The sequence below is a fragment of the Lepidochelys kempii genome, chromosome 11, assembly GCF_965140285.1.
Source record: "Lepidochelys kempii isolate rLepKem1 chromosome 11, rLepKem1.hap1, whole genome shotgun sequence".
NCBI classification, from domain to species: Eukaryota; Metazoa; Chordata; order Testudines; family Cheloniidae; genus Lepidochelys; species Lepidochelys kempii.
The window spans coordinates 33,085,168-33,098,586 of record NC_136390.1 but is presented as its reverse complement, the minus strand read 5'-3'; the positions used below and the strand labels follow the sequence as shown (position 1 = coordinate 33,098,586).

General features: G+C 39.4%; 1 protein-coding gene across 2 annotated transcripts in view; it reads left to right on the top strand.

The window, feature by feature from the left end:
* The window catches only part of PLA2R1 (phospholipase A2 receptor 1), a 72,581-nt gene extending 65,568 nt beyond the window's left edge, over positions 1–7,013 (top strand). The window contains exons 26-30 of one of the 2 annotated variants that reach the window (XM_073305599.1): positions 1,087–1,227; positions 2,135–2,251; positions 2,978–3,154; positions 5,282–5,311; positions 5,443–7,013. In XM_073305599.1, coding sequence (XP_073161700.1) covers positions 1,087–1,227; positions 2,135–2,251; positions 2,978–3,154; positions 5,282–5,311; positions 5,443–5,660 — 683 coding nt within the window. In that variant the 3' untranslated portion in view covers positions 5,661–7,013. The other variant, XM_073305600.1, reaches the window with a different exon arrangement.
* Positions 7,014–13,419: the final 6,406 nt, after the last annotated feature.

Here is a 13,419-nt window from a genome sequence, read left to right as displayed (position 1 = left end):
TTTTCTCCCCATTCATTGTATAGGGGCTTAACTCAGGCTTTGTGAATCCCAGTGGTCTTTAGGTGCCTAAAAGTTGGTGTGAAACTAAATTAAAAAAACAAACCTGGACTTTGGGTTCAGGCCAATGGGAGAGAGGAAAACACCTTCTTGTAACTGGAAAAAACAAATGAGAAATGTTAGGTTTCTTGGATTAAGACTAGATTTAGCATGAAGTATAATACACTTTAATAAAATTCACTGAGCATGGATGATTTGGTGGTCATCAGTTAGAAATGAGTAGACTCTTGTCTAGATTTCCTGGCTCACAGTTTAAAATCCTTCCATGGATGTCTTAGCCCTGAGGTAGAGAGAGTTCCAGGCAATTTACTGTGTGAGGGGGGTTTCGAATAAGACCAAATACCGAGATCCTGTTTTCATTCTCTTGAATCATAAATGATATTGCACTGCCTAGAAAACAAGGAGGACATATTTAACAACACTGGTGATATACTTAAAATGGTGCCTCAAAAGTGGTTATACAAAAGTAACTAACAGTTTTTAATTGAATTAAAAGTACTGTCTCTGCTGAGTCCTTTGCAGTGCTAAGCAGTGTCCTTTAAATATTCCTTCAACACAGGACCACATTACCCTATCCAAACGCTGCCATTGAACTCCTATTGGCTTCAATGGGAGTAGCATGAGATCTATTGTCCATTTTAAAAAATATATATTGAGCTACTTTCTCACCAGATGGCATCTAGGGTGAGGAAAGGCAGCAGGATCAGTCAGAATGATTGTATTTATTATATGGCTGTATTCCGTAATTTATCTTATTTGGGTTTAGGAATAGCTTACTTCAATTTAGCTTTATGCAAAAAAAGAGAAAAAAATAGATCTAAACTGTGGATGAGTCAAGTGTCCATTTTTCACTATAATTTTTACAATAAAGAAAGATTTTTCCATGCCATAATACAGTAAAAAAATTACCAGTTTACATGTACGCTTCTCAAGTGTAAAATTATTGCTAGTGTTATTCTAAAATGATTTGTGGGATGTTTCTTAATATTGTGTTACTCCATTAAACCTACAATGTTATTTCTGTCACAGAAAAGAAATTAATTGAATACAGAGGCTTATGCTCAGAAAAAAATGTCACCTGGATAAAATTTAGAAGCAATTGCTACAGGTTTTCCACAGTTTTCGAGAGTACAAGTTTTGATACAGCATATGAATTTTGCAAAAAGCAAGGTAATCTGTTATTAGTTATCTTTACAGCTGTAAAATGTCGTGTATTCTTCTGAACATTTTAAATAACTTATTTAAATAGTGGCCTGTTTTATATGGGAGTGAAGATGATGATATTGTAGCTAACTAAAACAACTAACAAATGTTCTACAATACAGCATGATAAAAGTTTTTGTTGCATTTGTATAAAATTCAATTATTTTTCTCTTCAGATTACTGTAAAGATCCTGTGATTAGTTTCATAACAGTCTGACAGTTTCAAATTTATACCTGCATTGTAAATTTAGAAGTTATGTAGTGTAACCATAACTTAAAATCCCTAACATAACTATGCATAATGTTGAACTTTTGAAGCACAATATTAAGTTTTGACACCATGCAACAGGTGTTGTTTCTTCTGTAGCAAAAGCCCATGTGTGGGAAATGTAACTTCCATGTGGTGTGTGAGAATGAAACAAAAATATTTTGTTTAAAGAGAGAGGCTGGAATTTTCAAAGGTGCCTAAGAGAGTTAGGTGCCCACGCCTACTGAATTGCTTTGGGTATTGGAAAACTAACTTCCTAAGGCTCCACTGAAAAATAAGAACGGCCATACTAGGTCAGACCAATGGTCCATCTAGTCCAGTATCCTGTCTTACAACAATGGCCAGTGCCAGATGCTTCACAGCAAATGAACAGAACAGGGCAATTATCGAGTGATCCATCCCCTGTCATCCAGTCCCAGCTTCTGGCAGTCAGAGGTGTAGGGACATCCTGAGCATGGGGTTACATTAGTTATCTTGAGAAGAGTGAATTGCGATTACAGCTGGAGGAGTAGATTTCCCACTGTGTAAGGCTAGGTGAATAGAGTTTAATTATGTTCTGAACATGATCAACAATGAAGAAACTTGGTATATATGTTTCATCTGCAGGATCTAATCTTTTAACTATTAAAGATGAAGATGAAAATGCTTTTGTTCTGGAAGAATTGCACCCTTTTGGTTCTTCTGTCCAAAGGATTTGGTTGAACATTCAGTTTGTTGCGAACAGTAAGTAATGGAATACATTAATATGATGGTACAGTTCTTAGTTTAGCGTTGACAACCACTTACCAGAACACTCAACTTGTTTATCTCAGATGTCTTTGTCAGTTTAGGGTGCACCTGAAATACAAAGTTCTATCTCTGTAGCTGTTAAAGCTATGACCATTCAGTTGGAACATTCTGGCTTGTGTCCCACTATAATGGCTGGCTCACAGAAAAGATAATACCCTTATTCCTTTCCGGGGCAGGATGGCTGGTTACTGCAGAACAGATTCCCTCCTCCTCCACATCACCAACCTCTCTACTCCACAGCACAGAGAGACATCCTGTTTCATTGCCCACACCTTAACGGCTCATAATGGATGGCACTGTTTTTGTTGTGAGAAACAGGTTTCTCAATGCTGGGCCCATATGCAGTCTGCTCCTGGCAGGTAGGCTACCTCTCTGAGGCTCTGATTTAGGAAAACACAGAAGAATGTGCTAAAGTCCATCGATATTCAGGAGATATGCAAGTGGTTTCCTGAATAGGAATGCTTTCCTGAATTGGAGATGGAGGGAACAAAAGAAGCTCCTGCAGTGCATATCAGAGAAGATAATTTTGCCCATATTTTTGGGGAGCTGGCTCTCCAGAATCCCCCTATCCAGTTGTCCTCTCCTCATTCTTTCCTGTTCAGCATGTATTTAAACACACATTACACAGACCTCATAGTGTTTAAATATTTTTGCCCTTAGATGACACAGTAGCATGGCTTGATGGTTCTCCCTTAAATTATTCAAACTGGGGCATCAGGGAGCCTGACTTGGATCATCTCAAAGGGAATTTTTGTGTTGCTTTGAGGACTACAGATGGAGTATGGCAATTATCTCCATGCAGAGAGAAAAAGGGATTTGTATGTAAAATGGATACAGGTATGTGTTTATGTGAAACAAAATAACCATCTCTTTATAACATTGTTTTATATTCCCCTGGTTTCCCCTTTTCTTTACTTTAGGCTTCCTCTGAAATGGTGTTCAGTTAATGGCCTTTAATGCCATTGCACCTTCAGTTTCCCATATGTCTGCAATCCTCTTCACAACTGGACTTTGCATTCATGAAGCCTGTAGCCACAGGCCTCGCTTGATTTTGGTAGTCTATAAATATAAAGGATATTTCATTTTTTATAGATAATTTTTGTCCCTTTTTATTCATGGACATAGCTTTGAAGAAGTGAACTAACTTCAAAGGTTGCAATTTTATCACTGATTTTTTTCCCTAAAGATCATTCTTTATTTCTGGTTCTCCCTAATGCCATTCAAAATTGGCCTGTAGGACCCATAAAATCCTTAGTTGTGGTCACCTTATTTTGATGGGGATGCAGACCAGTTTGTAGTTGCAGGGAACAATGGGCGCTGCTACTAATGGTGCTAGAGCTGCTGTAGCTGCTTTTCAGACTGCTGAGTCCGCTCCTCTGCTGAGCAGCCTGTGTGGCCGCCAGCCACAAGAGCAGCTTGCTAAATAGTGTGAAGGACAGCCTAGGATAGTGGACTGAACAGAAGCAAGCTCCCTTACTCTAATCCTAGTTCTGACTCCCACTGTGGCCATGGTCAAGTAACTTAACCTGTCTGTCTTCCCCCTATAAAATGGGGATATTTAATAATTACTTCACTTACTTACTTTATGCCACTTCTTTAGTAGATTGTACAGTGCTCCTATATAAGTGCTAAAGTTCACCAGAGTATGCACAAAAGCCTCCAGTACCCCCCAAACTCTTAACTTATTCGAGAAATTGTTCTTTGAAACACTTTAGAGTGTTGGAAACTGCACAGACAATAGTTTCCATTTGTACAATAAGAGATTCTCCCTCTCCTTTTTTTATATGAAATGAAATATAGGGCATCCTAAAGAATTATCTCACTGATCCTCCCCAAAGTACCAAGTCTGGCCTGACACGTTGTGCTACTCTATAGTCACAGGGGACAGGAATCATTACATGAAAAAATGGTTTTGCCGGCCCACCCAAGAGCACTAAAATCAGCATTAGCCCTGCTAGTTAGTCTTAAACCAGGCCTGTGTAATGGTGCTCCCCTACTTGTCCAGGGTGAGAATTTCTTTCTTTCTTTTTTGTGTGTGTGTGTAAATATCACTACCTTTTTCACAATTACCAAGGCTGATGTGATGGGAATGTTAAAGTTTTGTGATAATTTTGCAAGGTTTTCTTGTGCCCCCTCCCCCCCAATAAAAATAAAAGTGTCCCAACATTAAATTGTACCAAATATATTTTGGGGAAAGTAGTAGAATCTTCTAAGTTTTCTCTTTATGAAACAGCTGACTCATAAAGCAGGTGGCAAATAGAAAAATTAGACCTTTGATTTCTACACTGCTACAGTTCTTATATAGATCAAATGGATGACTGAAAGTTGTGTCCAAGTATTTATGCATAGATTTTTCTATGGCACTCAGTAGTATAGTATGTGCTTCACAAATATTGATCAATTTAACCTCACAATTCCCCTAGAGGTATATAAATGTTATTTCCCCCCTATAGAGAAGGACTTGGCCACAGTCACCCAGGAAATTTTTGGGAGAACCAGAAATAGAATTCAGATCTTTTTATTCCTAGGCTCATTCCTTAACCAAAAGACCATCTTTCCACTGTATGAATAAAAAAGACTTAAAAGTATTAGAGCCTGACACCCTCACCCAGTAGCGGCCCAATCCTGCTTCCATTGAAACCCATAGCAAAAATCCAGTTACTTCTGCAGAAGCAGATCAAACCATAACAGAGCATTCCTGAACTTTAACTCCTTCATATTTAGACTGTGCTTATCTCACATGCACTTTGGTAAGTGAAGGAATTTAAAATGATGCATCAGGCCATATTTATCCCAGTGGGCTGTAACTCCCGTTGACATCAATAAAGTTAAATCAGGGATGGCCCATTATTGTTATAAATTATGTCCCCTCCCCCACAAGTAGCAACTTTACAATAAAGCATATACATTAACTTTTATAAGTTGTCTGAATAATTTTCATGCTAACTTTGGATTCTGTTTCAGATATCTTTGCAACAGTGCAAACTGTAAAAGGTAAATTCTACTATGTGATACATTTATATTTTTATCAGAAATACTGAAGCTAAAACATTTTCTGCATCTATTTTTATGACATGACTTTCTTTCATTGTTATAGAACTTTTCTTCTGCTTCTTTCATTTTAGCATCACACCGTGGGATCATGGCTCTAGCTGTAATGCTGACATTGGTGATGGTGGCTGCTGTTTCTACATTTCTGTGGTGCCTGTACAAACAGAACAGCAGTCTCTTCAGTAGAGTACGATGGTTCAGAAATCCATATTATTCACAAACGAACTCTGAAGATTCAGCTGTGGAAGAAAGCATCCTCATTTCTGATTTTGAGAGAAACAGTGAAAATTAATGGTGCAAGAAGGACCAGAATAGTTGCATTTAATACAGATAACACAAAGAAACTCTACAGAATAGTTCATTTTATGAACTAGTTACTACCTAGGACCAGATCACACCTCAGTTTTTTGCAATGGACAAAATGAAGAGTGGAAAAACCATTCAAAGGAGCAAATATCTGTCAAAAAGAAGGGGAGTGAAGCCTAAGTAGCAGCTGTTTGTCCCTTCCCTCTGCTCCTGTGGCAGCTTCTCTGTGTGAATTCTCTGCAATAAGGCCTCTGCAGATTTTTAGGGAGCACAAATGGGCAGAGAGGGGTTAGAACCAGGAAACATATGGAATTCACAGCATCAGCCCATCAGCATTAACTCGGGTAGGTTTGCACTCCATTTCTGGAAACCCCTGTGGAAAATGGGTTTGCTGATTAAGAACAGGTTTCCTTTGAAGCTTTGCTATGGGATAGAGAGTGATACTCTTTGAACAATCCATGATGATGCAAAAACCACAATGCTTGCCTCTTCTGTTCTTACAGATTCAAGTACACAGGGCTCAATCCTGCTTCCATTGACTTCAGTGGTACAGATCAGGCCCTGGGATGGAAACCTGTTCTAATTTGATTTTGATTCAATACAGTGTTGTTAAATGATCAGCCCAAGGAGAATCATGGTGAGTCTTTCCCTTGTGAGAGAACCTAGAATTCTCCAGTTGCCTGAAGATCCTCAGGATAGGCTCAGAGATCTCAGGACCTGCAAAACCTATCATACTACATGGGACAATTAAACAGAAACCCTATGGCCTGAAGGCAGCAGAGATTTTTCACTTAGCTTTGTTCCTTCTGTGTATTTTGTTGTTGTTTGTTGCATTTTATTTTACACAGGAGGCAAAATCTGGCCATAATTAACATTACATTTTTGCCCTGATTTCAGGAAACTTAAAACATAATCACATTACTACAAGAATCTTTTGCTCAATACCCAGTTTTGTACAAAGAGAATTACACTAGTATCATTTTTCAGACATCGGAATACCCCATGTAGATTTCCAGCATGTGGAGAAATAGAGCCATTCTTGGTTGGTTTGCTTGCCTGTTTTGTTTAGGGTTTTTTTGGTTGGTTGGGGAGGGGTTAGTTTTTTATTTGGTTTGTTTGTTTGTTTTGCAAATATAACAATATGGGGAAAAAATTGGGTGTGTCAGAATTGACCAGTTCAGTCCACCATTCCTACCTTATTGTTAAATTTAAAGACTTAAAACTTGCCATGGTGTACAGACTTTGACTTCTTCACATTGTTAATATAATAACAAGAGTTACTCCAAGTTATCTGTTAAAGATTAAACTTTGAGATGACACACTTGTTTCGGGGTGGGGGGGGACGGGTTTCTGCAACAAACTAAGCACCTTGCTTTGATCGTATTTTTTTTTTAGTCAGTGTCTGTATAAAGAAACTGATTATAATCAGTTTCACTCAAGTTATGGTAAGAACTTCCTTTACTTTTCTCTTACATAAGGAATTACTGTTACACCACCTAATTCTCATAATTATAGTTCACACTAACCCAGGACTATAAGTGTTGATTGTGTTTTCTGTTCATCCTTGTTCTGAACTTCTGTTTCCATTCCTCTAACTGGCTTTTTCTGGATCGCAGGCGTTTTGTATTATTCCTAATCCGAAAATTTGGTGAACACATTTTCATTCTGATTCATACCAATATTGACCATATTGGCAATTTGTTTCACTATTATTTCAGTTGGAAAATTAAAATAGTGTACAAAAAAAAATAATGCTCTTCTGTAGTTTTTTCCTCAATCTTTCCTATATTAAAATTGTGTTTGAACCAAATTCACCACTGACAGAAGCAGGCACAAAACACTGACTGCAATTAAATCACACCTATTTCACCAGCAACGAACTCATTCCTTGTCCTTGTGTGGATTCACCAGCGCTGGTGCAGGAAGGTATACATTGCACTTTGCTCTGCCAGCCCATCCCCTTGGAGGGAAAGAGGGTAGGCAATTTTCTTCTACCGTGCTGTTTTTAGACTTTCGTGACTGAAGGCAGACTTAATTCCTTTGGGGCCTCCAATGCACAGCATCCGTGCATCTCTAACCACCCTGGCCACATCGCTTTTGTTAAGGAAAAGTTAGCACATGTGACTCCATTTTGGTTTGGGGCCCACCATTGTTTAAATGCCAGCACATCATACACCAGGAGGAGTAATCCTTAGATATTGAATCCCTGTGAAAATCCTCCTCCTTGTCTCCAGCCTGCCTTGACTCCCAGTATCTGGTTTTTGTCAGTCTCTAACTCCCTGTCTCTTGGCCTTGATGTGAGGCCTCCCATCCTGATAATAAAAGTTACTGATGCATAGCTTTAGGACCATGCTGTGTAATTAACATACTGGTATAGCACGAGGAATGCACCAAGCAGGGATAGGTGGTAGATAAGACAAGGGTTTGTTTATTGGCTAAGGTTTCCGATGCACGAGGGCAACATGCTTTGCTAAAAGGTATATAACCTTTGTATAATTTGCATTCAGGGTCCCCTCCTGGCTAGCAGGGGGGCACCACGCTCGAGCGTAATAAACTTAGTGTCTTTTGGGAACTCTGCAGTTGTGGACTTTGTTTCTGTGCCTCAGCCTAGATTCGAACTGTGCATGACCTATCAGGTATAATTCGCAGCACTGGTGTGCGTGTCCTGTCAGGTGTAATTCGCAGCACTGGTGTGCGTGTCCTACCAGGTGTAATTCGTAGCACTGGTGTGCGTGTCCTACCAGGTGTAATTCGTAGCACTTGTGTGCGTGTCCTACCAGGTGTAATTCGTAACACTTTCTTGAGATGCGCTGTCAATGGGACCTCAGCCAGAGGGGAAGCTGTGGTTGCTTTTCACTCCTGCGCAACTTCCATCTTCCCCCAGCCTTACGCTGTTGGATTTTCCACCTTCAGCAACAAGACTCTCAACCTTGTGCTCAAAAAACACAGGTCTCTTCCTGAGCCACAGTGAAACCTCCATTAGCAGTTAGTAGTATTGGGGATAGTATAACTAACTTTATAGGCCAGCCCCATGAAACTTGCGGCCTGATTCTGACCTCCTTTACATCACTATAAATCAGGAGTAATCTCATTGTAAAACAGTGAGATCGGAATCTAACCATGATTACAAACACATAGGCGGGTCTTACTCTAGCCAGTAGATGGCAGTGGTATACATAAGAGCAGCCAACTCATTTAAAGTTAACTGGTCTTAGAAGTTAAACAGATAGGGTATTGCCTATAAGGAATTGTACAGGGTCAGCTCCTACTCCTTTTGAAGTTAATGCAAGTATTTGCCACTGATTTTAGTGGGTGCAGAATTGAACCCTTAGGATGATGTTTGTTCATATATCAATTTAATTTATAATTCGAATCAGCAGCAGGATGACAATTTCATTTTGTGACAACTTCCAAAGTTTCAGAATTTGTTTTTGTTCCAAACTGGAATGAAAACAAAATAATTTGAAAATGTTGAGAAGCAAAATTGTATCAGAATGTCCATTTTGGATTGAAAAGATCCGATTTTAGATTCCCTTCTCTCTGGTATCAACCGGAACATCCACCTTCGACCTCAAAATTTTTGCTGTCTGACTTTTACTTGTTGACTCTCGGCACAATATCTTCTTTATCAAGGCTTTATGTTTGAAATGAAAAATGTTTGTTTTAGTTCTCAGTGTCACTAGTGAAGGCAGATTTTATCCTTCCTCATGGCTTATTCATAAGGAACTGAGCCTTGGACATGCTGAACACCCTCAGTTTCCACTGACTTTAAGCAGACATTGACTTCAGTCTAGATTCAGATCCTAAATACTTAATTAAAATGAGGGAGAGGGTTAAAAGACACTATAGAGTATTACCTCGCTTTAAATTAGAGACTCACTTTTGATATTCTTGGATTTTTTTCCTATGTCTTAACTCTTCTGTAACTTCCTGATGCTTCTGTAATGGAGTGACCAGTAGTAATGGTTAAGGAAAAGTAAGCATTCCATCAGACTGGATCGCTTACAGGTGATCATGTCTTATTTCTGTAATATCCATTCTAACATATATACGTATCCAAGAAGGCCCAAGTAGTGAGAAACAAAAATCCCTCCTTTACTACTACTTTGTATTTGGGTTACTAATGCATGTTATTTTTCATTAGGCAGCTGCTAATTTTGACAAGCTCTTTAAATAAAAAAAAAAAAGGCAACCTCTCAACCTACTGAATAGGTCTCCAATATAATTTTAACAAATAAAATAAACTGGCTTCTAAACAGTTCCAACTGGAACAAAAATTAAATGGTAAATACGACAAATCTTCAAATTTATGACGGTTAGACTGTGCCCTGCTCCTGGATGGTTGCACAGAGGAATAAGGTCTCTCTTCACCCCCCTCACCTCCTACTCCTGATCCAATCATGTAGAAACATCCTGGATCTTCTTTCTGCAGAAAAAGTAGGGTAGCTGCATGCATAATACTCTCCCAACCTTTCTTAATGGGTAAAGAGAGTCAGAGATTAAATGGAGCCCTGGCTTTTCCTTTAGTGTGTGACATTGCTACCAACATGGCACCTATATTGTATCCACATGTAGCAGCCATTTTTGAGTTGAGGTTACACTGGCGTGCCTAAGCCTGTAAAAATATTAGGCCTGATTCTTCTTCTATTTGCACCAGTGTAAGTCCTTTAACTTCAGTGACATATAGCATTTTAAAGGAGAGGAGAATCAGGCCTATTAAAGCTGTAATTAACAAACTAATGTCTGTAAGGCAGGCCGGTGCACAAATAGTAGTGTCCAGCCATTCAGGCAATGGCATTTTAAGCTCCTCCACAATGATTAGGACAACTGATGGAGTGTGACAGCTGTGCCTAAAATGAACTATATTGTATCAACACACAGCAGTCATCTCTGAGTCAAAAAAACACTCATGTAATTGGTTTCCTTTTTATACAGATTTTCTTCAGGAGCAGCTGAGAAAATCCCCTCCAGTACCCAAAAAAACCCACATGTGGTGGGGATCTTGAAATGACTATTAAAAATTACCCTTTCAAAACTCCTGAGGATGTTTCTTCAAATCCCAGCTCTGAGGCAGCAACCTGGAAAGGCTCCAGTGGAAGTGGGCCCAGTAGAGTGCCTCTCATTCTGCCATCTGGCAGTTACCAGCAACATAGTCAAAGAAAGGCACAGCCCTTTTCCCTGGCCCAACATTCCTTCTCCCTCCCCCCATCACTCATGGAGCAAGCTGAGAGATTCCCTTACCCCTTACAGGCAGAAAGTAGGAGATCTGCACCTGGAGAACCCCCTCTGGCTGCAGATCTGTAGGGAGCAAGCCAGCACAAAGATAATGATTTGTAAACTGAAGGAAAGGTGGAGTCCACTAGTCAGCAGCTTCAGGCTTCATTGACATTTGTTTCAGCATTGTGTCAAAAAGCTTGATGCTTCAAGGCTTGATCAGACGCTTATGCAGAAACCCTAATTTCAGTTGAGCCCATTCCTAGGTAGCACAATGCCAAGAAAAAGCAAAAACCAAGGGGAGTTAAGATCACTATCTAACACAGTGTTATAAAGACAACAGGGATCAATTATTCTTATTAGTCAAGAAGACCAGAACAAGAAGTAATTGATTGAAAAAGCAGCAGGGAAATCTTTATAACCATAGGAAAAGTCAGACAGCAGGACAAGCTACCAAAATAAATTGTAGAATCACCCTCAGTAGAAATATGCAGTTACATTGGATATCCATGGTATCAGGATGATCAAATCACTCCAGCAACATTGCAGGGAAACGGACTAGAAACCCCACTGGATGTCCCTTGCAGTTGAGCCTGTGTAAGAAATCACAACATATTTTCTCTGTTGATGAAGCACTATTCCCATCCTGCTCTCTCCCCACCACCCGTCATTCCGCACAAGTATTTTATAAACACAAACCTGGCATTCCATGACCTTAATTCCTCCAAAATGGTATTCAGGAAACCTCTCCAATGCACCATGAAAGGGGCCAAAATGAAAGCCAGGAAGGAAGTATATAGACAACAAAACCTTCACAATCCCCACCACAGCTGCCAAAAAACAGGCAAACGAACAATAAACAGAACATTCACAAGATATAGGAGAAATGTAAATTGCTAAGGAAGACTAGGAATCAACACATAAGCCTCATGGAAGGTGAGATGGTGAGTCAAGAAGAGAGAACGTCTGTTCTTCATTGTATTTTTTACAGAGAAGCCATAAACAAACTTGCAATTGGACACTTGATAGTCATTTCATCATTTTAGTATCTTGAAAATATCAGTATTGTACATGATCCAATAAATCCATGGAAAGGAGTGGATAGGCCCTACCACAAAGCACCAGACTCCTCTGAAGCACTAAAGAAAAATATGCTCTTTCTTTAAAGAGATGTTATTTGTTGATTTGGCTATCACCACAAGAAAAATAATTCTGGCTCAGATGCCTTCCCAATGTCTCTAGCCAAGATATCCAGATAAACCAACTCATAGACCATGCCTGAGCTCACTATCCAGTGTGAGCCTAAGCAGATTCTCTGAGCTCCTGGGAAAATGGTGACCAGTTCCCGTGCCAATCTCCTATGCGTAGTGGCTGCCCCCACTTTGTAGGCCCCTTCCTGAAGTGCAGTCTACAGGGATCCACATTCTCTCCACACCTGAGAGAGAGAAATTCTCCTGGGTCCTATAACCTGGGGCTCACCAGGCTCATTATGGAGGCTAATAGCACTTCATTAAGGATGCTGAGATGAGGTCCAAGAGGGCTTTGTTTGGGGCTAGGCATCTATACCACCCAGATAAAGCAACATTCAACTTGGGACAATCACAGAACTAAAAGTGCTAGCTGCTAGGTACCAGGCTACAAGCCAGAGAGTTCTGCTTTTTCATCCCCGCTCTGGCAATGATTTCCTCTGTGGCCTTAAGAAAACTCACTTAACCCTGCTATCTCAATTACCCAAACTGTAAAATGGGAGTAGAACTGCAACCAGAGGGCTAAAACTACTTCACAGGCGTCTTAACATTTAACCACTTTAGGAGAGGCCGGGCATTGCAACGATTAATTAATCAGTATACGTTTCTAAGCATGTTGATGCTATAAAGTATTAGATACAATTAGTGGTTTTTAAAGCAAAGGTCTTATTGTTTCACATAAAACTACCACATGTGGAACCAAAAAAAGCTTACATAGAAAATAACAAAACTTGTTGCGCAAAGACCAAAACTTCGCAAGAGATTCCTGCAGCATACTGTGATTTCTTTAATGTTTTTATTTCTGGTGGGTCTTGATTGAATTCAGGAGGAGGATGGCATTTAGACTCCAAAAACAGCTGGAGGATCAAGTTTGTTAATTGTTCGTTAACCCTCCATGGAATAGATTGAATTTGAAGTGTGTATAAAAAACATCCCAGGAAAGCATCAAAAGTAATTCAGATCTCTTTTGAAAAGTAACACTTAAGTGTCTTACATATTTACTAGGAACAAAAGAGAAAAATGCAGTGTATGTTACTATATGAGGTACTAGTAAGTTCCCAAACTGAATATGGAGAAAAATTCAGTCTTAGTCTCATTTTCTCCATGAATTTTTTTCCACACCGTTTAGCAACCTTAAGGCTGAAATAAGGGCTAATCTTAATGAAGGGTTCTATGGGAAGAGTTGAAGTGATATATTTATTCTGATATAAAATATAGAGAGAAGAATGCCTCTTCACAGATTGTAGGCACTCTGACAATAATGAAGGGGTTTGTTTTTTTTTT